Source organism: Cynoglossus semilaevis, chromosome 13 (genome assembly GCF_000523025.1).
Source record: "Cynoglossus semilaevis isolate Cse_v1.0 chromosome 13, Cse_v1.0, whole genome shotgun sequence".
NCBI classification, from domain to species: Eukaryota; Metazoa; Chordata; class Actinopteri; order Pleuronectiformes; family Cynoglossidae; genus Cynoglossus; species Cynoglossus semilaevis.
In genome coordinates, this window is record NC_024319.1 from 4,498,517 (window position 1) to 4,522,457 (window position 23,941).

General features: G+C 40.7%; 2 protein-coding genes across 5 annotated transcripts in view; one reads left to right on the forward strand and one right to left on the reverse strand.

The window, feature by feature from the left end:
* Positions 1 to 2,788: 2,788 nt before the first annotated feature.
* flad1 (flavin adenine dinucleotide synthetase 1) lies at positions 2,789 to 9,743 on the forward strand. Of its 3 annotated transcripts, XM_025061931.1 has the most exons (11): positions 2,789 to 2,920; positions 3,502 to 3,587; positions 3,745 to 3,913; positions 5,683 to 6,060; positions 6,701 to 6,814; positions 6,896 to 7,163; positions 7,452 to 7,599; positions 8,215 to 8,313; positions 8,443 to 8,632; positions 9,140 to 9,213; positions 9,343 to 9,484. In XM_025061931.1, exons 2-11 carry the CDS (start codon positions 3,580 to 3,582, stop codon positions 9,476 to 9,478), a joined length of 1,584 nt encoding a protein of 527 aa, XP_024917699.1. In that variant the 5' UTR covers positions 2,789 to 2,920; positions 3,502 to 3,579; the 3' UTR covers positions 9,479 to 9,484. The 3 variants fall into 3 exon arrangements, with proteins under 3 accessions (XP_024917699.1, XP_024917700.1, XP_016893387.2); XM_025061932.1 differs by lacking the exon at positions 2,789 to 2,920 and having other exon boundaries at positions 3,580 to 3,587; positions 9,343 to 9,743; XM_017037898.2 differs by lacking the exons at positions 2,789 to 2,920; positions 3,502 to 3,587; positions 3,745 to 3,913 and adding an exon at positions 4,761 to 4,938 and having other exon boundaries at positions 9,343 to 9,743.
* Positions 9,744 to 17,093: 7,350 nt separating this feature from the next.
* The window catches only part of efna4 (ephrin A4), a 42,715-nt gene continuing 35,867 nt past the window's right edge, over positions 17,094 to 23,941 (reverse strand). The window contains exons 4-5 of one of the 2 annotated variants that reach the window (XM_008323130.3): positions 20,256 to 20,282; positions 17,095 to 19,700 (exon numbers count right to left, since the gene is read on the reverse strand). In XM_008323130.3, coding sequence (XP_008321352.1) covers positions 19,612 to 19,700; positions 20,256 to 20,282 — 116 coding nt within the window. In that variant the 3' untranslated portion in view covers positions 17,095 to 19,611. Of the gene's footprint in view, positions 19,701 to 20,255; positions 20,283 to 23,941 lie in introns of both variants that reach the window. The other variant, XM_008323131.3, reaches the window with a different exon arrangement.

Genomic DNA, 23,941 nt, shown 5'->3' on the forward strand with positions numbered 1-23,941 from the left:
GTTTCACAAACAACTTATGATCAAAACATACAACATTACCACTGCACAAATATTGTGTTTTCACATGTACAACGCCTGTGGCACAACTATTAAAAGATGGAACATTAATGGTGCTGATACAAGCAGAAATGTTTCCCTGATTTCCGGGGGCTGTTCCTTACCTGAACTGAAGAGTCTGAGGTCAGAGGATGTTAGTTTAAGTAAAGAAAAGTAAACTGTGATTGGTGACCTAGTTTGCAACGGCTGGCCAACTGAATTAGGCCACACAAATAAACTTCATTCAAAATGGGCCGAAAAAGTGTGGCAAAAACACTGACTAAAATGCATCTTTCTCAGAATGCTACAAATGAGGATGTTCAAAACATTATGAGAATGTTTACATTTATTATAATAATTAAATTGTTCGTATTAAAGTTGTTCACGTAAGACTTTTCTGTTTAATCGTGACTGTTAACGTTTATATTTCTACAATCCTAATGATAAACTACACTCATTCTGGGGTAAGAATGGTCATTAAATATGAAGCTGTCAACTAAAACGTAAGTTTATAACTTTATTTTATGACTGACGTTCTCGTTTGGCCGTTTTGTCACTGATCACAGATTGAGAAAAGAACATCTCAAACGCTGATCGACTGGCAGTGACTTAGAACTCGTCGAATCCCGTGGAAAGTTCGAGAAAGAACTTTAAATGTGGGACTTATTCAACGCTTTGTGTTTTTATGATCAACTATTTACAGTCAGTCTTTGACGACTGTCCACGTAGAACTAACAAACCTGGGATATAATATGAACGTTGGTAGGATTGGCGCCACTGCATGTTAACGTTAAATATGTTTTAACTAAATGCTGTTACTGCGATTTATTGACGTACAGCACGTTTCCAACCATGCCCCCCCAAAAAAGTGTGGTCAACTTTGACGAACTTAACAGCTCTCTTCCTAACTTTCCCTCGTGTCCCTCCTGCCCACGGAGCGGTTACCGCAAAAAAGTTCTCGTCACTTTCATCTAACGAGAACTGGAGACGTCGTTGTTTTTCCAGCCTTTGATATCAGTTTCAAACTTTTGACAACTCCGTCGCTTTGAGGCTAAACTTCTTCTTCTTCTTTACTCTCCCTTTCCTCTCCTTCCTCCTCCTCCTCCCCTTCCCTCCCCCCTCAGCGGTCACGACAGAAGCCACTTCCGCGAACAAATGGTAACGTCATCTGGCCGTGGATACTGCGTGTGCGTGTGTGTGAGTGGGTGGCTTGTTTGGCCCTGTTTTGCACCTGGTCCATTCGATGTAAATTGCGCAAAAGTGGATGTCCCAGAACTACCGCGTGCGCGTACACACGCGCGCGTGCACACACATACACAACAGACAACCTTTTTTTTAATATTTTTTGACTATACTTCACATAAAAATAGTACATTTCCTACTGCATCCCGTTTGCCCTAATGCTGTAAGTACAATTCTAATCCTCACCCCAGCTCTAATCTGACCCTAATTCTAATCCTATGAACGGGTCTCTATTTAGGCCATAACCAAAAAATAAATAAATAAAATAAAATATATATATCAACAACAAACCTGCACTTTAATAAGAGCCTTGATTTAGCCAGGCCGTGATCCTTTTATAGAGTAAAAAAAAACCCACAGTGTACATGTCACAGGAGGACACGGTGTTTCAGACAGAGACCTGGTTGTACGTATGTTTGGTGACACTGACTCACTGACACACTGTCACAGTTTACTGGAACATGTAAAAAAAAACAAACATGGGTTGTCACGTAAGCCGTGACACCTGTGCTGTCACACTGAAAAGTACAGGAGTAGCAGACTCTCCATTTCATGGTCAATGAAAGTATATTCCATTACATTTCACTGTTAAAGGCAAAATTATGAATCCAGCTGGGAACAGGTAAATAAGTTTGTAGTATTTGCCCAATGCTTTGAACACTGTGCCACAACCTTTCTGAACAGATTAGTTTAATAAGTCGCCACAACCTTTCTGAACAGATTAGTTTGTTTTAAAGTGTTATTTTTGTCACATTAAGAAACTCACAAATCCCCCCAAAACAAAATCACGCCACCAGTAATGCTCTAAACCTTTAATCAGAAATACGAAAAATTACATTTAGTTTGGGCTTACTGATTTTAATTTATTAAAATGATTGATGCTCACAAAGCAGGTACATATTTTAAAAAAGAGATACAATCAAAGTGTTAACTAGAAAAATTAGTCAAAGCAGAACAAAGGATTTAAAAAAACTTTAAAAATGTATAAATAAAAAATTAAAAAAAGGTTAAATATTGCGTATAAGGTTGGAGAGTTGTGGTTACGTAACGTTTGTATTTTTGAGGGAAATAATCACGTCACAGACGTGCACACACAGCTGTGGTAGTGGATGATTTTTTTTTTCCTATCTCACTTCTCGTTCAGTTGTATATATTTTTAGAACACACGTTCCATTGTAAACATGAAAACACACGCCACCCACAGGTGAGGGGATTAAATGTCTAGGCACGAAAAATACGTACTTTGCTCCTCCGTCCAGTAGGGGCAGACCTTTTTTTTATTTGTCTGCCGTTTATATAGAGGAGGAACTCGCCATCTGTAATCGCAGCACAATATATTGGGGTAATAGCACTGCGTATAAAAACACTTCAGACTGACACATATGTGCAGCACACGCCGCTAATATTTTACGTGTTTATTAATGCACAGCATTAATACGCAGCATACAGAGCCACTGAACAACTTCCGTGACTGTGGGAACACGTGATCCGCCTCGTAATTCTCATTGGCTATTGTAAATTCCCAGGGAGCGTATCTCGCTTGTGATTGGACAATTACAGACTCCTTCTGAGACTTACGTGATACGTAGGGACGGTCAGTGGGTCAGAAGTGCTCTTCGTCTCTGACGAGTTCTGCTGTCAGGTAATACATGACTCGTCTTCACGGAATATTTTGATACGGAAATAAAGCGAAAGTGTATATAAAATACTTTGTGTGCGTACTGGGAAAGGTAGTTCGCTGCTGGCTCTTCCGTATCTCGAAACCTGACAACATGTGCAACGAGCGATAACTTGTACTTTAATGTCAAATTTTAAATGTGTATTTTAACTTAAAGTCGTGTCCTGCTATTGTACAGTCTTACTGAACACTGCAGGTTCCTTTGGCACTGATTTTAAATAAAATGTTTTTAACCTCTTTTCGACGGTGACCCATATACACTAATAGTACATTTTATTTCGTCTGTTCTATTGTTGTTATAACATTGGTAATTCAAACTGATGATTATGATAATAATATTGATATAAGCGTAAACTGTATTAGAAATGCTGACTTTAATACCGAGTAAACTAGTTTAATTCGTTTGAATGGATATTTAAATTATATATATATATTCTTCTAAATTAAATTGTAATTGCACAGATGGCATACTCTATAGTATAGTCTGACAAAATATTAACAAAATATTTCTTTTAATCTACATTTTCCCCCCTTGTTTTACCCAGGCACATCCTGACTAAAACATCCCAGAGAAGAGGAACTGAGATTATTTTTTAAACACATTGGAAGGATGTGGCTTCTTCATGTTGATGTGAGAATGAAAGTATCTATATTTTTTATTAATGTGGTTTTAGTGTCAATAGTGCTTTCAAAACATGTAAATAAACATCCGAGGACAGAGGAAACGACCAGAAAATACAAGGTTTGAATTAAATTCCTCTCGTGGACTAAGTCATTTTGTCTCCCAGCTTTGAACTTCCCAGGTTGAGCCGAGCAGCGGTGCGTGTAAAGAGACTGTCAGCTCACCTCAGCAGAGCCGCGATGACCACAAACCACCACAACTCCAGTCCTCCCTCTGCAGCCAGTGGGGACGTCAGCACTGCAGCCATTCTGATAATCGGTGATGAAATACTCAAGGTGATTGATGGTGGACTTTGAAAAATCAACTTTGTAAATCTAACTGGATGAAATACTCAAGGTGATTGATGGTGAAAATCAACTTTGTAAATCAAACTGTGTGCATGTTACCATGTATAGAATTACTGGTTTAAATGTCCTGACCTCACAGCTGAGTTCACCCTAATGTCACATCTGCTGGAGTTGAACAGTTCAGTCCACTGCTCGGCTTTAACATGACTACGACAGACATTATTCATCGACCTCGATGAGCACTTGATTCAACTGTGAAGCTTTTTGCAGCTGCAGGTGACAATGACATCCTGCAGGGAGGGGGTGCAGTTTCACCTCGACACCCACTCTCTTCTGCAACCTGTGACACTATTACAGGAATAAAGCACATTTTTTACCATATAGTTAATACATGCCCTGTAATGCAAATAAAAAAAATTATTTAGAATATTCATACATACAACTTATTTTTGTTTGTTTTTGTTTCTTCTATAGGCCTATATTTTGCATATGTGAGAATCAAAACATCTACACATACTTAAGCATATGTGAGAATCAAAACATCTACACTTACTTAAGTACGGTATACTTCTGTGGCTAAGTGGCTTAAAAAAAAGGGTCCAGAAGGTTTCAGGTTCGGTGCCAAGTTACCACTGAGGTGCTCTGATCATGGCACCGTCCCCACACACTGCTCCCCGGGCGCTTAAAGCTCCTCACTGTTCACTTTGGTGATGGGTTAAAAGCAGAGGTCACATTTTTGTTGTGTGCTGTGTTACAATCACAAATAATTCACTTTCATTTAAGTGGTACTAAATGAGTCATGACGTACGATTCACCTTCATGTTTCCATCATTTTGTCTCCCAGCTTTGAACTTCCCAGGTTGAGCCGAGCAGCGGTGCGTGTAAAGAGACTGTCAGCTCACCTCAGCAGAGCCGCGATGACCACAAACCACCACAACTCCAGTCCTCCCTCTGCAGCCAGTGGGGACGTCAGCACTGCAGCCATTCTGATAATCGGTGATGAAATACTCAAGGTGATTGATGGTGAAAATCAACTTTGTAAATCAAACTGTGTGCATGTTACCATGTATAGAATTACTGGTTTAAATGTCCTGACCTCACAGCTGAGTTCACCCTAATGTCACATCTGCTGGAGTTGAACAGTTCAGTCCACTGCTCGGCTTTAACATGACTACGACAGACATTATTCATCGACCTCGATGAGCACTTGATTCAACTGTGAAGCTTTTTGCAGCTGCAGGTGACAATGACATCCTGCAGGGAGGGGGTGCAGTTTCACCTCGACACCCACTCTCTTCTGCAACCTGTGACACTATTACAGGAATAAAGCACATTTTTTACCATATAGTTAATACATGCCCTGTAATGCAAATAAAAAAAATTATTTAGAATATTCATACATACAACTTATTTTTGTTTGTTTTTGTTTCTTCTATAGGCCTATATTTTGCATATGTGAGAATCAAAACATCTACACTTACTTAAGTACGGTATACTTCTGTGGCTAAGTGGCTTAAAAAAAAGGGTCCAGAAGGTTTCAGGTTCGGTGCCAAGTTACCACTGAGGTGCTCTGATCATGGCACCGTCCCCACACACTGCTCCCCGGGCGCTTAAAGCTCCTCACTGTTCACTTTGGTGATGGGTTAAAAGCAGAGGTCACATTTTTGTTGTGTGCTGTGTTACAATCACAAATAATTCACTTTCATTTAAGTGGTACTAAATGAGTCATGACGTACGATTCACCTTCATGTTTCCAGGGCCACACCTCTGACACCAACAGTGGATTTCTGACTCGATCGCTGAGGAAACTCGGAGTGTCCGTGCAGAGGATTACGGTCATACCAGACATCCCGGAGGTCATCGCCAATGAGGTGGCGCTGCTTTCCCCTCAGTACACGCATCTCATCACCTCAGGAGGCATCGGCCCCACCCACGACGATGTCACCTTTGAAAGCATCGCCATGGCGTTCCAGGAGGAGTTAGTAGTCCACCCTGAGCTGGAACAGCTGGTCAAACAGTTCTTCGGGACAGTGGACAAAGACAGTGCTGTGATGAAGCTGGCCACGGTGCCGTGCTCTGCCAAACTAAACTACGGAACTGATCCACAGACGGGGAAAGGACTCCGCTACCCACTGGTGAGTGCATGGACGATGGCGCAGCGATTAATTGTGAATTTCCACCGCTGTCGGACAAATGAAGGACGCCTTATCTTATTATCATTAGCTCTCACTTTAATGGATGAAGTGTAGCTGCCAAATGCAGTGGTTCATGTCATTCAAGTGAAAGGAAAGTAAATGAGATTAAATGAGGTTCACGGCAGGATTGATCAGGCCTGTGCAGCTACATTTTTAACAACACCTCCAGTTAATTTAAACCCCATGATGTTCCATGAAGTTTCTAGTCTCTAAGAAACATTGTTAAATTCTGGGTCTGAGTCAAGGTTAAGGACAAATATATATTTGCCACAACCAATTTTGGATCCTGTTGGTTTTGAAATTCGATAATTTAAATCCTCCATGTCGTGTCACAGTGAACAACAGTCAATGAATCATTGGTGTTCTTTACAACCTTCAGCAAAAGTTTTGTAATCGTTGACGTCAGTAAGTAGTGAATGTAACTAGAAAGTGATGATAGAGTTCATGGACTAATGTAACGTCAGTCTGTGTTTATGCCAGTGTTAATATTGGCAGCTAATTTTGATTAGTCATCCTATCAATTTAGTCAATAGAACTGTTTTAATTTTAGTTCAACGTGGCACCTGTCCGTTGTTCACAGGTCAGCGTACGGAATGTGTTTGTATTTCCCGGGATCCCTTCTCTAATGGAGAAGGCCTTCAGGGGGCTGGAGCATCTCTTCACTTCATCTGCAATCACTTTTCACACCAGGGAGGTAAACGTCCGGAACTAGACTGTGACTATTTGATGTCAAAACATTGTTATCACAAGGACTCATCACAGATTGTTCTCCTAGGTGTTTGTGGATGCAGATGAAACCGAGATTGCTCCGGTGTTGACCAAACTGCAGACCGGTTGGGGGAAGAAGGTGGCGTTGGGTTCCTACCCTGACTGGATGAGCAACTACCACAGAGTCAGGCTGGTCCTGGACTCGGACAGCTTCGAGGAGGTGGACAAAGCCCGGGCACAGCTGCTTGATGAACTGCCCAAAGGAAGTGTGGTGCCCTTAGTCACTGACTCGGTGTCCATCGCCCCGGCCGAGGTTTACGCACTGGCGGGTAACGGTGAGAGGAAGACAGGCTGCAGAGAGCGATGGGAGAGAATCATTAAACTGTGTCATTGTAATACAAAGTGAATATCAGAGGGAACTTCTACTTTTTACTGGGCCACGGAGACCAATGAAAGCATATGGATCAAAGTAATTACAGCTTGCTATAAAAGTGTAGATTGTAAAAAAGAATAAAACATTGCATCATAACTAAAGGTGCGAAATGAGAAATCAGGGATCTGTAAAATCATTCATATCTTTTTTTTTCGCCCTTTCGTCCTACTGTTGATTTTATTTCCCACAGGAACACCGCTGGGTGAAAAAGTTAAGTCTGCTCTGGAAACAATAGAGACTGCGTTGGATCAGTACTCCGCAGAGGAAGTCTGTGTCGGCTTCAACGGGGGCAAGGACTGCACGGCTCTGCTCCACCTCTACACTGCTGCGCTGAGGAGGTCAGAGAAGAGAGAGAATCATTCTATATGTTCAGTGATTATTTTGAACCACAGTTGGGATTTAGTCCAAGTCTTGACCAACTTATACACACATACGGATTTAGTCCAAGTCTTGACCAACTTAGTCCGAGTCCCAATTTAGTCGATAGATATGTTTACAGTTCAGTTGACAAAATCAAAATAATTTGTCAGCTAAATATTATTTAGAGTAAAAAAAAAAATACACACATACATTATATACATACATATATGTATATATGTAAATATATATATACTCGCATGTTTTACATATACATATATACATGTGTTTATGTACATACAGTATATATATTTACATATATCTATATATGTAAATATATATACACACATACTCATATGTTTACATATACATGTATGTATATATATATACATACAAAAAATGATACAAAAAATGTAATACATATAAATACATGGGGAATTGTGGAGGCCAACTGTACTAAGAAGTCTAGACATATTTTCCTTTATTGACCTGTAGAGGACAGACAAGGAGACACACTGATAAAGAGAACAGACATTAATCTAATCAATGCCACTCATTGGTTTTAATGCAGTTTTCTTTCTTTTTACCATTCTTAGGCGGCATCCTGATGGTAAAGACAAGGTGAAAGCTCTGTATATCCGGATTGTGTCTCCCTTCCCAGAAATGGAGCGATTCCTCCAGGACACGATAAAAAGGTAGGGTAGTAAAATAATTAAAATCAAATTAAAATCCTGTTTGTCAAGTTGTATTATGTTTCGCTTGCCGGAGTTAATTATTATTTTTTTTTAAAGTTGCTCAGTAGCTCATTGCTCTGTCACCTATAGATACGACCTGGACCTGTTCTCTGTGGAGGGCAGTATTCGGCAGGCACTCATTGAGGTTCAGGACAGGAGACCGGAGCTGAAGGCGGTCCTAATGGGGACCAGGAAAACAGACCCCTACTCACACACACTCACGTCCATGTGTCCCACCGACCCTGGCTGGCCAGACTACATGCGAGTCAACCCTTTGTTGGTGAGATTTGGTTGTAAATTCGTTAACTTATAATTTCTGTCAAAGACTTACATTTTCAGAGACGAAAACTACAGTAAACAACACCCGATGGGAAGTTATGTGGGGCTGAAATGAGGATGAAGAAATTTATTGATGCACTAGTTAACTAATAAAAATGAGATGGAAAAATGTGCCCAGAAATGTATACACAAAATCACTACAGAATGATATATTTAGAAGAAAAAAAAATGAGGAAGCTGAGTCCTTATATCTTCCAGCCCCTACATATTGGTTGGTGATTATTGTAGGAGAAGGCTCTAAATTCATCTGCAGAGTAGTAACAGAATTATAGGAAGGGCATATTGATGAATCTCAGATTAATGTTTGTTGTTTGGTTCAGTACAGATTTGTGCGTGCACATTCACATCAGCATGTTTTTTGTTTTGTTTTTTTGCATTTTTTTCTGGGAATGGAATCAATGCCAGCTGTAAACAAAAATCGAATTTGACGCCTTCTTACACTCCACAGGACTGGACCTATCACGACATCTGGTCATTCCTGAGAACGCTGTACGTGCCCTACTGTATTCTCTATGACAAAGGGTGAGCCTCATCTTGGATACACACTTCCTTTTGGACCTTTTTTTTTTTCTTCTTGTATTTGGGACTGAACGGCATCACAGCTGCCGTCTACCATTATTCCAGGTCTTAAATCTCCTTGTCCACCTGCAGGTACACTTCACTGGGCAGCATGGACAACACCTGTCGAAACACGTCCCTCCAGATAGTCGACAGCAGAGGGGTGAAACGATACAAGCCGGCCTACCTCCTGGAGAATGAAGAGGACGAGCGAAACTCTCGTGCCTGATTTAGCCACTTTTCAGATCGCAACTTGCACATGGACTATTTTTACAACTGCGGTAATCCAGTTTGTGTGTTATTTGTGGATACGTCATGATTTATATTTGTGTTGTGCAGTCTGAACTAGCACCTAGAGAGTTCTTCAGGACACTACATGGAAGTCTGTTTCATTTTGACAATCCATTCTGGTTCTTAGATGTTTTAACATCCGTCCTAAATCATGTGACAACAAACCAGTGAATAAATCAAGATTATTTTATGCCTAGAATTATTTCATTTGTCATGAAAGTGTCTCTTTTTTGTGATTGGACGTTACTTCAACATTTTCTATTCAAATACACACGTTATGTTTATATTTATATATGTACATATATACACATTTTTTTATAAACACATTTATATTTAAATATATATATACACAATACTAAATTGTGGAAAGAGGTGATGCAAGTAAACTTCAGTGGTACAAAATATACAAGCCATGTATATATTTGTGTATTTAGATATATTCACATATATATTAAATAATGAAAAGAACAAATATTTTAGGTGCCAAATACACATACATATACTTATATATATATATACATATATATATATATATATGTGTGTGTGCCTGTGTATTTGTGTCACAAAACTCCTGAATGTAATCACTGAGCGTTTCATTTGCCCTCTCATGATGCAGTTCTCCTGACGCACCTCACGGGCGCGTTGTTCTCACACTTTCCATTTAGCAGCAGTGATTACAACAAATTACCATCTCTGTTTCCAGACATGATTGAATCCAGGCTCATCGATCTCCCCCTCCCGCCCCGCCTGTAGATTAGTCCACGCCGCGCAGCGTGGATCGATACCGGCCGATCTAATAAAGCGGGTCGCTTATGAGGCCACCGCGGGGCTGTACACACTGTTACACCAGCAATTACCAGCTTCTGCCCGCGGCCTTTCACACCCCTAACTTATCTGTGCTGGCTCCACTGCCTGCTTGATTTATTAATAATAACAGTAATAAAAAGGCAATGAACAGAGGCTCCATAATCACAGAATAAATGTAATGGTGTGTGTTTCGGTGGCCTGATAAACACACCGGGACATTTTCTGGAATGATGAGCTGTGTGTGCAAGAAAATCAGTTTCCTATAGGCTTCTACAACAGTGGCGGTCCTAGTAAATTTGACGCCAGTGCCACAAAAAGTCCCGCCCAAAAGTACGCTGACTTCCCGCAAAGAAAAAATCTATGTGCCACAAAAAGTCCTGCCCAAAAGTATGCTGACTTCCCGCAAAGAAAAAAAAAATCTAAACAAAAACAAAATGACGAATCATAAAAATTTAATCAAATAATAATAATAACATATGATAATTAATTAGAATTAATTATCATATGTCAATGCCTGACAGACAGCACAATTAAATATTCATCCGCTAGGTGACAGCAGATGGCTATGAAAACTAAAAAAAAAAGAATCAGAGCTGTCGAAGAATCTGTCTTTCTTCAATTCCTACGAGTATATCAGCATTGTCTTAAACTAAACAGGCCAAAATTTTTGTGAATTGTGAGTATATTTTAACTAGATGTTTTTTCCTATTTTATACATATACTTTTTGTCAGAATTTTGTTTGGTGGTGTGCTGTGGGGTTTTCCTAATGAAACAGTTCAAAAACGCATCTTTTGGTACAAATTCAGTAATTTTATCTTTTTTATTGCGTACATAAGTGTACACTCACCTGAAGGCGTGGCCTGTTTTCATCAAACCAGATTAAATCATATTTAATTCACATTAAGAAAGTCAAACATGTTGGATCACCATGATTTTATATAAAACCTCTGCTGCTGCCAGCATTCACTAACAGGTACGGTGAACTTTACCAGTAGGTTTTGCAAAACTCTCACACGGAGCACCTTCACAATTTATGTGCATATGTTTTGAATAATACAGACAGAGTGGAAAAATTGGTTGAATTTGAATAAAGAAGTCTTAAAACAAAGTGTTCTTTGAAGCAGCGGTGACACCAAGAAAAATAAATAAATAAATAAAACCAAGTCTCCTGATTTAGATAATGCCTGGCAACCTTTGAAAAGCACGTACCTACACTTGCATTGAGTTTGCAAAGCAACAGTCTGATAAAATAAGGCCTAAAACTTTTCCACAACAACGAAAAAAAAAACATTTTTTTAAACATTAATGCAACAAAGAATACCAATAGTTTTGTTATTTGTAAAAACAATAAACATATCACAGGAATACTAATACAAAATACTAATATACACAGACATTTACTTAAGTTAAAGCAAAACAGGGTCCCCCTAGCGGTGGACACAAGTACACATTTGAATTAGTTGAATATTACATATAGTTACTTAGTTTACTATAGTTTACTTAAAATAAGTAGTAACACTGAGCTTTTTAACACAAAATACAATGCAATTTTTTTCTTCCAATATCACACTTTTTCGATGATCATTAATGAAGGCACGATAAATAAATAATATTTAAATGCTAAATTCAGTTTCCATATTTTTTTAAACCAATCGTTTAAAAATAATACTTTGAAGCTAAAGTACAGGCAAAGTCAATGACACCACAACGGCAGCTACATACCTGGACATGACTTCTCAGGTCGGAACAGTGAGTGTTCGTCCTTAATTAGTTCAAAATAAATGTCGAAACTTAACCTATTTCTGCTACAAAGTCGGATAAAAACACGGGAAAAATATACGACAACAATCCATTGACTATCGCGCCGTTTCTTTTTGTACGTGAACCGCTAAAGTTACATTTTTGTTGTAATTTTTCCTCAAGCAGCGAAGACGCGTATGACGTCACACAGGTACGGCAACACGACTAGGTCAAACCATAAGCGAATCACCATGGTGGGACGCTAAAACGTTAGAGGCTTTGTTATGAAAACATCGCTATTAATCGCGTATTTTTCTTATTTATATGTATATCAGAAATTTACATGAAGGAACCATCTGACAAAGGGAAACATGAACTGGTGAGATGTTCAATTCTCTTGTAAAAACGAGCAAAGGATCATTACAAAAGTCAATAACCATATATTGTCCAGTTGTAAAAACGAGCAAAGGATCATTACAAAAGTCAATAACTATATATTGTCCAGTTGCTTTCTCTCTTAAAAAAATAAAAAATTAATTAACCTTGGTACAACTTTGCTTTCTCTCTTTAAAAAAAAAAAAATTAATTAACTTTGGTACAACAAATGGGGCAAGAATAAAAGACCTGACTTTCAGGTTCCAGAACTGTCTGAAATGAAGTCACATTTTAAAAAATGCACATCTCTGTTCTAAAACAAATAGTTTAAGATCTACAAAAGTGCAAACGAGACACTCTTACAGTTCAGATGCAGCAACTTCTGTGTCAGCCCAGATAATGTAGAACAACACAGCCTTTAAAAAAAACAAAACAAACCAACAAAAAACTTTTCTTCCTGTGCATATTTACACTTAACTGCTGCCCCAGAGACAGGTTCCAGTTCAGCTGGTGAAGGTGTGAGTCAACCAATCATTAATATTAATGTAAAAATAAAAGCTGGCTCATGAGAGAGGGAGAGCCTATGATTGAAAGACCCATAATTCCCTGTTTCTCTCCACATCCCCGTGGTGAGGCCATGTTGTAACAGAATCCACAGAGTCAACGGTGTGTGTGATACGGACTCAGCATGACTTAAGATCACACTTGGCGTGACTTTGTGTGAAAACATGTGACAAGCTTTGATATGGGAGCGAACTATTTCAAACACGCCGGCGTGAGCCTGCCTTGATGATTGTGGTGCTTTTCTCCAAAGGGCTATGTTCCTAATCCAATTCCTCAGCAGTTCCTGCAGTGTAAAACGAGACCTGAAGCAGCATGAGACAGCAATTCAGGCGATGTCCTAGGAGGGATGCTTAACACGGAGGATGAATAGACACTCTGTTGTCATAGAGAGCATCTGGAGAGAAGAGACTATGCAAATTAGCGACCCGTCTGCGTGTAAAGCCAGCCAACCAGAACAGGGAGAAATGGGATGTTCGGTATCAAAGTGTCATACGTTGAGAGTAGATAAAAGTGGAAACATAAAAAAAAGGAAAAAGGGAAAAGAAGCTGCTTTTCTTCTGCTGTGTAAAGCTTGACTTAAAGCAGCGCAGACTTGTTTAAATAAATGCCAGTTTAATTATCCTGACTTTGGCACAGCTCACGGACCCAGACTACCTGGAACCAGGACCTCCCGCTTGCAGCTGCACACATGGGATACATTTGAAACTGTCTCTCACGCAGCACGCTCACTTCAACGTAAAGGCCCCGGCGTCTGTGAAGCTCCAACCGAGTAAAAGTGAAAACTGATGAGAAATATTCTGCTCAGCTCGACTCGACTGGATCTCATTTTCACCCAGCAGCCATAACGGGAACCTGGTGCAGAGTGTTAGGAAGATGAGAGGTGTTTAACACCAGAGGGCCCCAGGAGTGTCGACTGATTTAAAAGATTGGGACTGAATTTTAAAACAAGCATAGAGATTGACGGTCGTTTTTTTTCCTAAATGAAAACACATGTGGTAACGCAGTGGAACAGTGGTTATTGTTCCTGCCCCCTTAACTCCCATTTTCATCAGTTTGTGTCCCGGTGGTCTGTATGGAGTTGGCACGTTCTCCCTGTCTGTGAAAGGAGGTTCTCCAGGTTCTTCTCACAGAACAAAAAACCTGCAGGATCAGGTGAATCCTTCAGTGAATTAACCACAGGTGTGAATGTGAGTGTGAAAAGTTATTGTATATGAGGTATAAACTGTGGCTCGATGTCTGACGACACGAACAAATTAATCGAGAAGATAAATAAATAAGAAAAAAAAAACAAGAATAAAGGGTTAGGGTTAGGGTTAGGCATTTTCTCTGCCTGATAGGTGGCGCTGTTCGCACTTTATAATACATGATATTAAATCTGCTCTTTAAAAAGAATAGATCAAATGGTGTAAATGTCAAAACACCCACAACTTTGGAGTGTTTTTACTTACCGACCCTTGAACCTCCGTCACTGTTTTACATCAGGGATAAATACTGGGTAAAAAATACCAAAGAGCAAATCACTGAAGAGACGGGGTCAGCGCTCTTACCTGACAGCAGGGGCCTCAGACTCATATAAACTGGGAGGGGCCACTGCCGCCATCATCATCTCATTGGAGGGCCACATCAGTGATGGATTCTTATAAGAAACAAACCACTGTATGTATGTTACAATAGCACAAAAAGCAAAAGGACGTTTTTTGTTTTTTTTTACTCCTACTGATTTACTCTACATTGGTGAATGGTGTGAATGTGAGTGTGAATAGTTCCTCTGTTAATATGATGGAGTGGCAAACTGTCAAAGATAATCTGCACCAGAGGACTGCTGGGATTAGATCGAGTTTCCTCCGACCCACTGAGAAGGATTAGGAGGGAAGAAGGGAAACGGACGGGCAGCAGTGGAGCAGGGTTAGTGAATGAAATAAAAAATGTAAATTTAAATTAACTATTTTTTCTAATTGGGTCTAACAGATATCCTGTTTTAATAATGCAGTGTGACATCAGAAACACAGTTTTAGATATATATATGTACAGTATATACACACATATATACATATATATGTATAAATATACCAATATACATATATGTGTGTATACATATATATGTATATATAAATATATTTACACATATATGGGTGTATACATATATGTATATATGCATATACATATATGTATACTCACACGTGTATATATATACGCATATATGTATACACATATGTATATATATGTATATATGTATATATATGTATATGATATTTCCAAAATAAAAAAAGCAGTTTCATTCATATACACTGTGTGTGACTTAGAGTCTGGTAGAAATATTGATCAGCTCTGAGCGCTGTTGGTAAAACGCTCTTGACTTTGTCGCTGGCAGCAGCGGTGAAGCGGAACCTGTGAGAATAACAAGGCAGGATCAAATATTGAAAAGAACGTGAAGGCTCCTTCTTGTTATAACCCACTTCACAGACTTAACATCTTAAGTCCATTTTTTTACCCTCCACTGAGTAGGGGGTCAAATATTCACCCTGGGAAACATATACTTCATCCGCTTATAAAGTTTTGAAGAAGTAGACGCACCATGTGTGAGGAAAGTCAAGTGACATTGTACTGATTGGTGGAGGACGTTACACTGTAATCCTGATTTTGTCAAGTCCTTATTTTAGACTGAGCAGAATCCTGAGACTTTCTTACGCAGTCAAAATGCAGGCGTTGATCACGTTTAATTTTCATTCAGTCTCATTCTCGGAAATCTCGGATTTCTGATTTTCAACTCATTCAGCGTTGGGTGTAAAATGAATAACATTAGTTTCTAAGATGAACATTTAAGACTTGAATTACTTTCACTTTTTAACGTTTTCAGGCACCAAAATATATTTTTCTCTCTCTCTTTTTCAATTAGCACAAAGCTTGGATAAGAAGCACTTGATTTTTAAGAGATAAGATACATCAAATAAAGTCATCCAGAAAATGAGGCTCCACTTACACCACACACAAAACAAGGCCCTTTTACAAATCTAGTCTTTTCATTAAGGACATGGTAAATGTAATCATTTATAAATTATTTAATTATTTACTTACCGTTTTACCCTGAACTCACTTCACCTGCCTCTGCTCGATGTTTACGATTTTTCTACTGATTAATGTTTTGTAAAAACATCCTTCAATGATTCAAAGACGATATCTAAAAACTGACATTAGCTAAAAGCCCTTACCTTTGAAGAGCATTTGAAAAGATTTGCTTTAATCCAGCCCTTACCTTTGAAGAGCATTTGAAATGATTTGCTTTAATCCAACTTGGTATTTGGTACATTTGAATTACAACTCTGTGTTTTCGGAGAAAAAAAAAAGTGTCCCAGCAAAAAGACAACAACAAAAAAATATTAAAAAATGTGGTGTGACAGTGAGACTGCAGGGAAACAATTCTTGCTTCCAATAATAGTCTTGTGTTTTGTATTCCTGAAGAAGTAATCAACACCAGCAATATGAGCTTTAAATATTCTGTTAGGCAATTAAATATAGGACAACTTGTGGCTACAGAACTGGCTGTGTTGAAATCTGATGCAGCAAAACGACAGTATAATGCAGTTTCAGAGAAAAGGCGAGATAGCATATATACACGTATGTATTCACACATATATGCATATTTATATATTCACATATACATATATATATGGGTTAGGGTTGTATATGATAATATGTTAACATTTTTACATATACAGAAACTTCTATCAGTTTTCGATATATGTACACATATACACTATATACGTATTTACATACATACATATAATATATACATATATGCACACATATATACACAAAAATCTATATAAATATTAACACATCTTTATCTTTAAATATATGTATTTCAATACATAATATATATATTTATATTTAAATATATATTTATGTATATATGTTTGTACTGTATGTGAAATAATAAGAGGGTTTCTGAAAAAATATATATTTAAAAAAATATATATGATCAAGTAATCAGTCATATACGTGGTGGGCATGAATGAACTGGTTTCTGAAAAAATATATATTTAAAAATACGTGGTGGGCATGAATGAACCACGCATGCGGCTACGTTTAAACTCTGTTTCATTTTTCCACCAATCCAAAGCCTGCCTCTCCGGGGGCTGATTGTTCCGCACACTAAAACACTAAAACACAGTCTTGGGAAACGTGGCCTACACTGTACGTGGAGGACAACGTCAAGGCTGCGTCTTAACAACACGCCACAGTGACAAACATGTCATCAGAGAGGATCAAAGAGCATGAAATAAAGCCATTAGCTCCATTATCCAAGAAATTGCCTCCCTGGCTTCAGGAGGGCCCCGGAGTACAGGCTATATAAATGTAAATGGATTTACTGCTAATTGTGATGTTGACTCCTGGGTTTAACACACAACAGAGACGTGAGGCAAAACCTCCAGTCTCTACTTGGTCTGCGTTCAGTCTGAGTCACTCAGTGTTGAGTGGAGGGGGGGAAAAAATACAGTAAGTACTTTGAGATCTATGTATTGGCAAAGGTGCTCACGGGTCTATTAATACCAGAGAGTCTATTAGTATCAGTGTTATCAGACTGGCCGTAGATAAAAACACAGCTCAATACTGCACTCGGTTCCTCACGTTACAATGGCCTCTTACACCACAAGGTCATTTCCAGTCCCCACAGTCTCCTTATCTCCACTCCCCTGAGTGTTTCACTGATGTGCGTTCCACAAATAAAAGCCTACGTGTGTGTACGTGTGTGTGTGTGTGTCAGACTAAATTATGACCCACGGGTTGTGTTTTATTGCAATCATATTTATTTATTGTTTTGCCACGTAGAAAAGGCTCAGATTGCAGATGGCTCTTCACAGAAGACGCTACATTCTTCACTAAAATGTGAACGCACGAACAATTACACACAAATCCATTAAAAAAAAAAAAAAAACAGAAAAAAGAAAAATTTGCGATTCTTAGTGAAAGTGAAAGTTAGCAATTCCCAAAAAAAAACCAAACAATTAACTCCTGTTTCATCGTTTGACCGACCGACAGATTGGTGTGAAAATAAATTAAATGACAATTAATTAATTAATTCTTTTCATAATTAATCATATCAAATAACTCTACACGCTATGACCTACTTTTTAAATACATCAACGTATTAATTTTTAAAAAATACACATACGTGTTATTTATCAAAGAAATCGTGAATAAAATGTGTTAATTCTTTCCTATCTCAAGTTTTAAAAAATAATTTCGTGAAGAAAGTGTTTGGCCAAAAATAATTATTCCACTCAGTTAAACCACAAATTAGAAGAAGTTAAATCAGTAAACAACAACAGAGGGCTGGTCAACAAGGCCAATAATACTCATCACAAGAAAAACGACATATTTGTTGCATTAAATGACGTCAATATAAAGAACTGAGGAGTGAATTTGGTGTCAGTTCTGAAAATGTATCTCAATGGAATGTTTTTTCAAATTCAATAATCAGAGTTTGTTCAATCAGGAACATTGAACTGATGGGAATGTAAACATACATTTAACCTTCGACAAAGAGAATAATGTGACGTTTATGATTGAATTACTGTCCAGCCCAATGCAGGAAGTAGATCACGGGTTGTGATATAACAATAAAAGAATATTATTATTTTTTTCTAATTTTAAACCAGTTCCTACTGGAATGCAGCATTTTCTTGTTGCACCATATATTATCTACATGTTAAAACATAAAAGAATTCAACAATAAAAACATAAATCCACACAGTGATCATCAGTGTGTTCAGAGGAGACGAACAGATGAACTGAGGAGTGAGACGAGGACAATACCAGCCGTCCAACCAGAGAAGAACCAAAAAAAAACAAACCCTCTCCCCCCCATATAGACCAACACCACACCCCCAGCGTCGGGTGGTGACCCACCAATCCATTCCCAGTGAAACCAGTTTAATCCCACTAGGGGGTGCAGCAGCCCTGCCTGCCGGTGTGTGAACGAGTCCACGCCATTTTCCAGAAACCATTACAGTAAAAATAAACTGTTAAAGGCGGCATGAATCACTGTGAAATACAAATGAGGCCGTCACCGACAGAGAAAACACAAGAAGGGCCACCGGCTAAGTGGCCGACCTCTGACCTGAGCCACTCAGTGCAGTATTATGTTTATATTTGGACCAATTCCAGCTCAGAGTCAGAAAACACGAGGAGCCGCGAAGGAACCAGGGAACGGAGGGAGACGACCGAATGAAAAAGTGACAACATTTCGTTTGAAGGAGTGCAGACAGAGTCATTGTTCTGCCCTCGGAGCGGTGAGTCATGTGACCCTGTCCACACCGTGGGCCGCACCGCGCTGCACTACTACTAACACAACAGGCAGGAGCAGAAGGGAGAAAGGAGGAATCACAGTGATTGGTCCGTCCCTGAGTCACCGAAGACCATCGACTCTTTTTACGGTATTGCATTAGCTTAGCATCGACGGCGTCGCGCCGTTCGACGTCTGAATGTGGATTGCATTGTGTACGAGATTGTCTGTGAGCGAGGAGACCCAGAATGGCAGAAGATAACGGGGCGAGAGCCGCGGTGGAGACGGACGACGGGAGTCAGGTGGTCAGCAGGAGGAGGGTGACCACCAGGAGGAGCAGGAGCGACGCTCCGCACGGTAACGACACACCACTGTGAGCTGAAGTATCTGGAAGAGAAGAGTCGGAGTGTGGAGTCAAAACACTGATGACATCACTGATGACATCACTGAAGGTCACAGGACACTGACCCAGGCATGGGCAAACTACTGTTTCCACATGGAAAAATTCAACATTAGGTTTCTGGAGAGAAGGGAAAACATGAACATTTCTAGTTAATTTTTCGATAAATATTGAGTTTTGGCTCGAGACTTCGTCCCAGTTTTTAAAATTGGGTTTGACACCCCAGATAAAGTTTGACTTACAAAAAAAAAACAAAAACTTTTTTTAACTCCTTATCCACATTTGTGTTCTTGTCAATGATCCTTGCCTGACAGTTGGATTGATTATTGATTGGTTGATTGATTAAAGTCACCGACCTGTAGAAGAATTACATCCAAGGTGGTGGGAAAAAAAAAGAATAAAAAAAAAAATCAAAAACAAAATTCATTGGTTTCATCAGATGAAGACACTCTGTCACTCCATCCGTATGACAGTGAGAATACTGAAGTAATACTGTAGTACTGTAACACAGTAGTACTGTAGTTGAGAAAGTAGCCTCTCACCTTGTATTAGTTTGGAACCCTCTGACGCTGTAATGAGAGAGAAAATAAAAGAGAGCAGATGAAGATGAAGTCGCAGCAGAGGAACAAGTTGCTGATTAGTCGTTTTTTTTTGGCTCAACTTTCTCAATAAAGCCACTTTGGAGCAGGAGGAGCAGGAGGAGCAGGAGGAGCAGGGAACAGACAAACGACCAGGGGACAGTGTTTACCATTAGTCAGAGCCCAACGGCAGGAAAAATGAGTTCTGACTCGGCCGTGCGCTCCAAAATATGTCCCCCATGCAAATTCTCTTAAAGGTCGGATAAAAAAAAAAAATAGCGTGAGACGCCGGGCAACAGGAAAATATAGTGTTATGTAAATGAGACGGAGCGGGAATGATGGAGATTAGAGAGAGAGGGGACACAGGAAATGAAAAGGAAAGGGGGGAGGAAAAAAAAAAAAAGGGGGAGACGCCTCAACATGACAGAGCGAAACCAAGAGGTGGACAGAAGATGAAAGGAAGAGTGAGGACGGACGGAGACGGGCCGAAAAAAAGGACTGAAACAAGGTCAGACAGAGAGGGAGGGAGGGAGGGAGGAAGGGGTGAGGGAGGGAGGAGAGAGAGTGAGATGGGATGTTTGTGTCTGGACGTCACATTCTCAGTGGGGGGGGGGGGGGGGGACTAAAAGGAAATAATGGAGGGAAGGATAGAGGGACGATGGCCAGGGGGGAGAGGGAGGGGAGGAGGGGAGGGAGAGAGGGGGAGGAAAAGTACAAAAACACAGGTGAGGTGAGACTAAAGAGCGGAAACGTTTTCCAAGCACTCAGAGCGATGGCGATGGCAGCAGCAGCCGCGAAACACCGGGGAGGGAGAGGCCGAGGTCGAGGCTCAGGAAACAGGGATCAAGCTGCAGGAGAGGAGGCTCAAACACAGGTACGCAGCCACAGACGCAGACGCAAACGCACGTCTGGACGACGGACGCCGAGATTAACTGAGGAGAGGAAATGAGGCGCGGGAGAGCGTCACGGAGCCAGAGGTTGAGTACAGTGTATGAATGACACAGAGACACAGAGACAGAGAGACAGAGACAGACGTGGTCCAACCTCAGGTTCCTGCAGCAGCGTGTTTCTTCAACAAGACGTCAGCCTGGAAATGAGTCCCCAGTCTGAACAACTAACGACTATCTGTGGGTTAATGAAGCAGGAAATTTTATGCTGGGCCGCGGCCTCTCTGTAGACCACAGAGAGTGTGTGTGTGTGTGTGTGTGTGTGTGTGTGTAGAACCAACAAAGAAAAACAACAAACGGAGAGTTACTCCAAGCCTGTCATCAGTTAAGATCCAATTTATTTTCCTCAAATAGATCAAGATTTTTTTTTCCCCACAGGAATCTAATATCCAAACAATTAGATGTTGGAACAAACGTCGCTGATTCAATAAATTTATCATTTGTTTTTTCAGCATTTTTCCAAACAACAAAATTACAAAAAAAATATCTGAATGATATGGAGAAAATCAAAATTTATTTTTCCTGATTACAGACATTCTGTGAGCGGCGAGGATTTATAAGTTTAGAAATCTAAAATAAAAATAAAATTTTTTTTTTTTTTTAAAAATCGCCGGTGAGTTTTTTTTCTTCAGCGCGTGTTAAAAACTCGCCGCAGTTTGGACGTAAAACGTCTCCAAATGCCTCACGTTTATCCGCCTGTGTGTGACGCGTGTGTTTTGACCTGTCTTTAATCACGTCCATTGTCCAAAGGGGATTTTTTTTTTTTTACGTCTCAACGTCTTGATTTTGGTGACGGCGAGCTTCGCCACAAAATGGCGCCTGCAGTGGCGTGACGGCGAGAGCCGAGCTTCCACTGCACTGCAGTCAGAGACGCACTGTAGCAAGAGCAAATGCACGTGCACGACACTCACCTACATGTCTGTGTGTGTGCGCATGTGCACGTGTGTGTGTGTGTGTGTGTGTGGAGGACTCGGCAGAACGCTTCACTGCAGAGAAAGATACTTCCACCATCACAGCTCGTCTTCTCTGCCGCCGCCGCCATTTTAAACACACACTGCTGCTAATGCTAACCGACCCTGACTGTCGACCGCCGCCTACAGGTCAACGAGTCCTCATTTCATTTTAATAACTACGATTCGTACGAACATTCACCCGGACGTTAAGGTGATTCTGTCGGCCCAGAGTCGATGACGCTCCACGGACGAAAGTGTTTGTTTTCGTGTTAAAGTTTCGTTGACTGCAGCTGCCAGGGTGAGAGTGGGGGAGAGAGAGAGGGTGAGGAGGGCAGCCATGTAAAAAATAAAAAAATAAAAAAAACAGGAAAAAGAAAAGATCAATCTGTGAGTTTCACGGACGATAAAAAACGGGACGAAATGAGGAATGAACGGAGGAGAAAGAAACAACAACAAATAAATAAATAAATGAACAGGTTAGTCTGTGGTGAGGGGAGAGGAGGGTGAGGGTCAAAGACACAGATTTCACATGACACCAGTCTGCTGCTGCTGCTGCTGCTGCTGCTGCTGAGACCAAGCCTGCTGTTCTGATGCAACTCAGGCTCAAGCTCCTCTCAGCGAAGCCCCTTCTCTGGTGTGATCTATGACAGCGCCCAGTTCAAAACAACATCACATGCCCACTCCCATCAGCACCACCCCCACCCCCGCCCCCAAAACAACCACGCACACACACATCCAATCAACAGTTCCAGCCGAACATCAAAAGTCAGTCACGACCAGTTTCTGGTCCGGGTCTCATCAGAACCTGGAACTGTGTCTGAAGAACAGGAATAAACGCAGTGGCACCAACACACACACACACATACACACACACACACAGAGAGAGAGCAGATACTGCGTCACTGCAGCTGTCCGGCCTGCGCTGCTGTGTTCTTGGGTTAAATTAAGACGATAAACACACACACACACACACACACACACGTCCTGGCCGAGGGACCGCGGCGAGCGGCGTCCGACCTTGGAGCGCCTGACGGACCTGCTCACTGTCACCACTCTGTCCTTCAAACCCACACCGGGCTGCCGCATGTGTGTGTGTGTGTGTGTGTGTGTGTGTGTGATTAATTCCAATGACCACAACAGGGCATCCCCACATGGAACTGGTTTTTAATCAGACCGACGAGGGGGGAGAAAAAGTTTTGGATGAGAGACGAGGTGTTGCTAAAGGACAAGAGCCTCCCCTCTGTCCCTCCCCCTCCCCCTCCCTCACCCCCCTCCTCCCTCTGACACTGGCTGTACAGGCATAGTGCGACCCGCTGCCATGTTACCTGTCAGATAAAAGTGAACCTGGAGAGAACAGGACCAGAGAGACGGTGAGGTGTTACCATGGGGAACAAGACAACAGCAGCAGTGGGAAACTGGCACTAATGGACAGTCAGAGAGAGAGAGAGAGAGAGAGAGAGGGAGAGAGAGAGCCTCTAACTCCCCTTCATAAGCCACTCTATCATCCATCTCATTCACTCCTCTCTCTCTCTGTAGTCGTTCGTCCTCCAGTCCCTGAGCTCCAGTCAGGTCCAAGAACAGAGACAGAGACAGAAGAGAAGAGAGGAGAAGAGAGGAGAAGAGAGGAGAAGAGAGGAGAAGAGAAGAGAGGAGAAGAGAGGAGAAGAGAGGAGCTGTGAAACAGACATGGAGATGAAACAACAGTGAGGTGCCCCGGACGCGCCGGGGTACGAGGTCCAGGAGGGTGAGG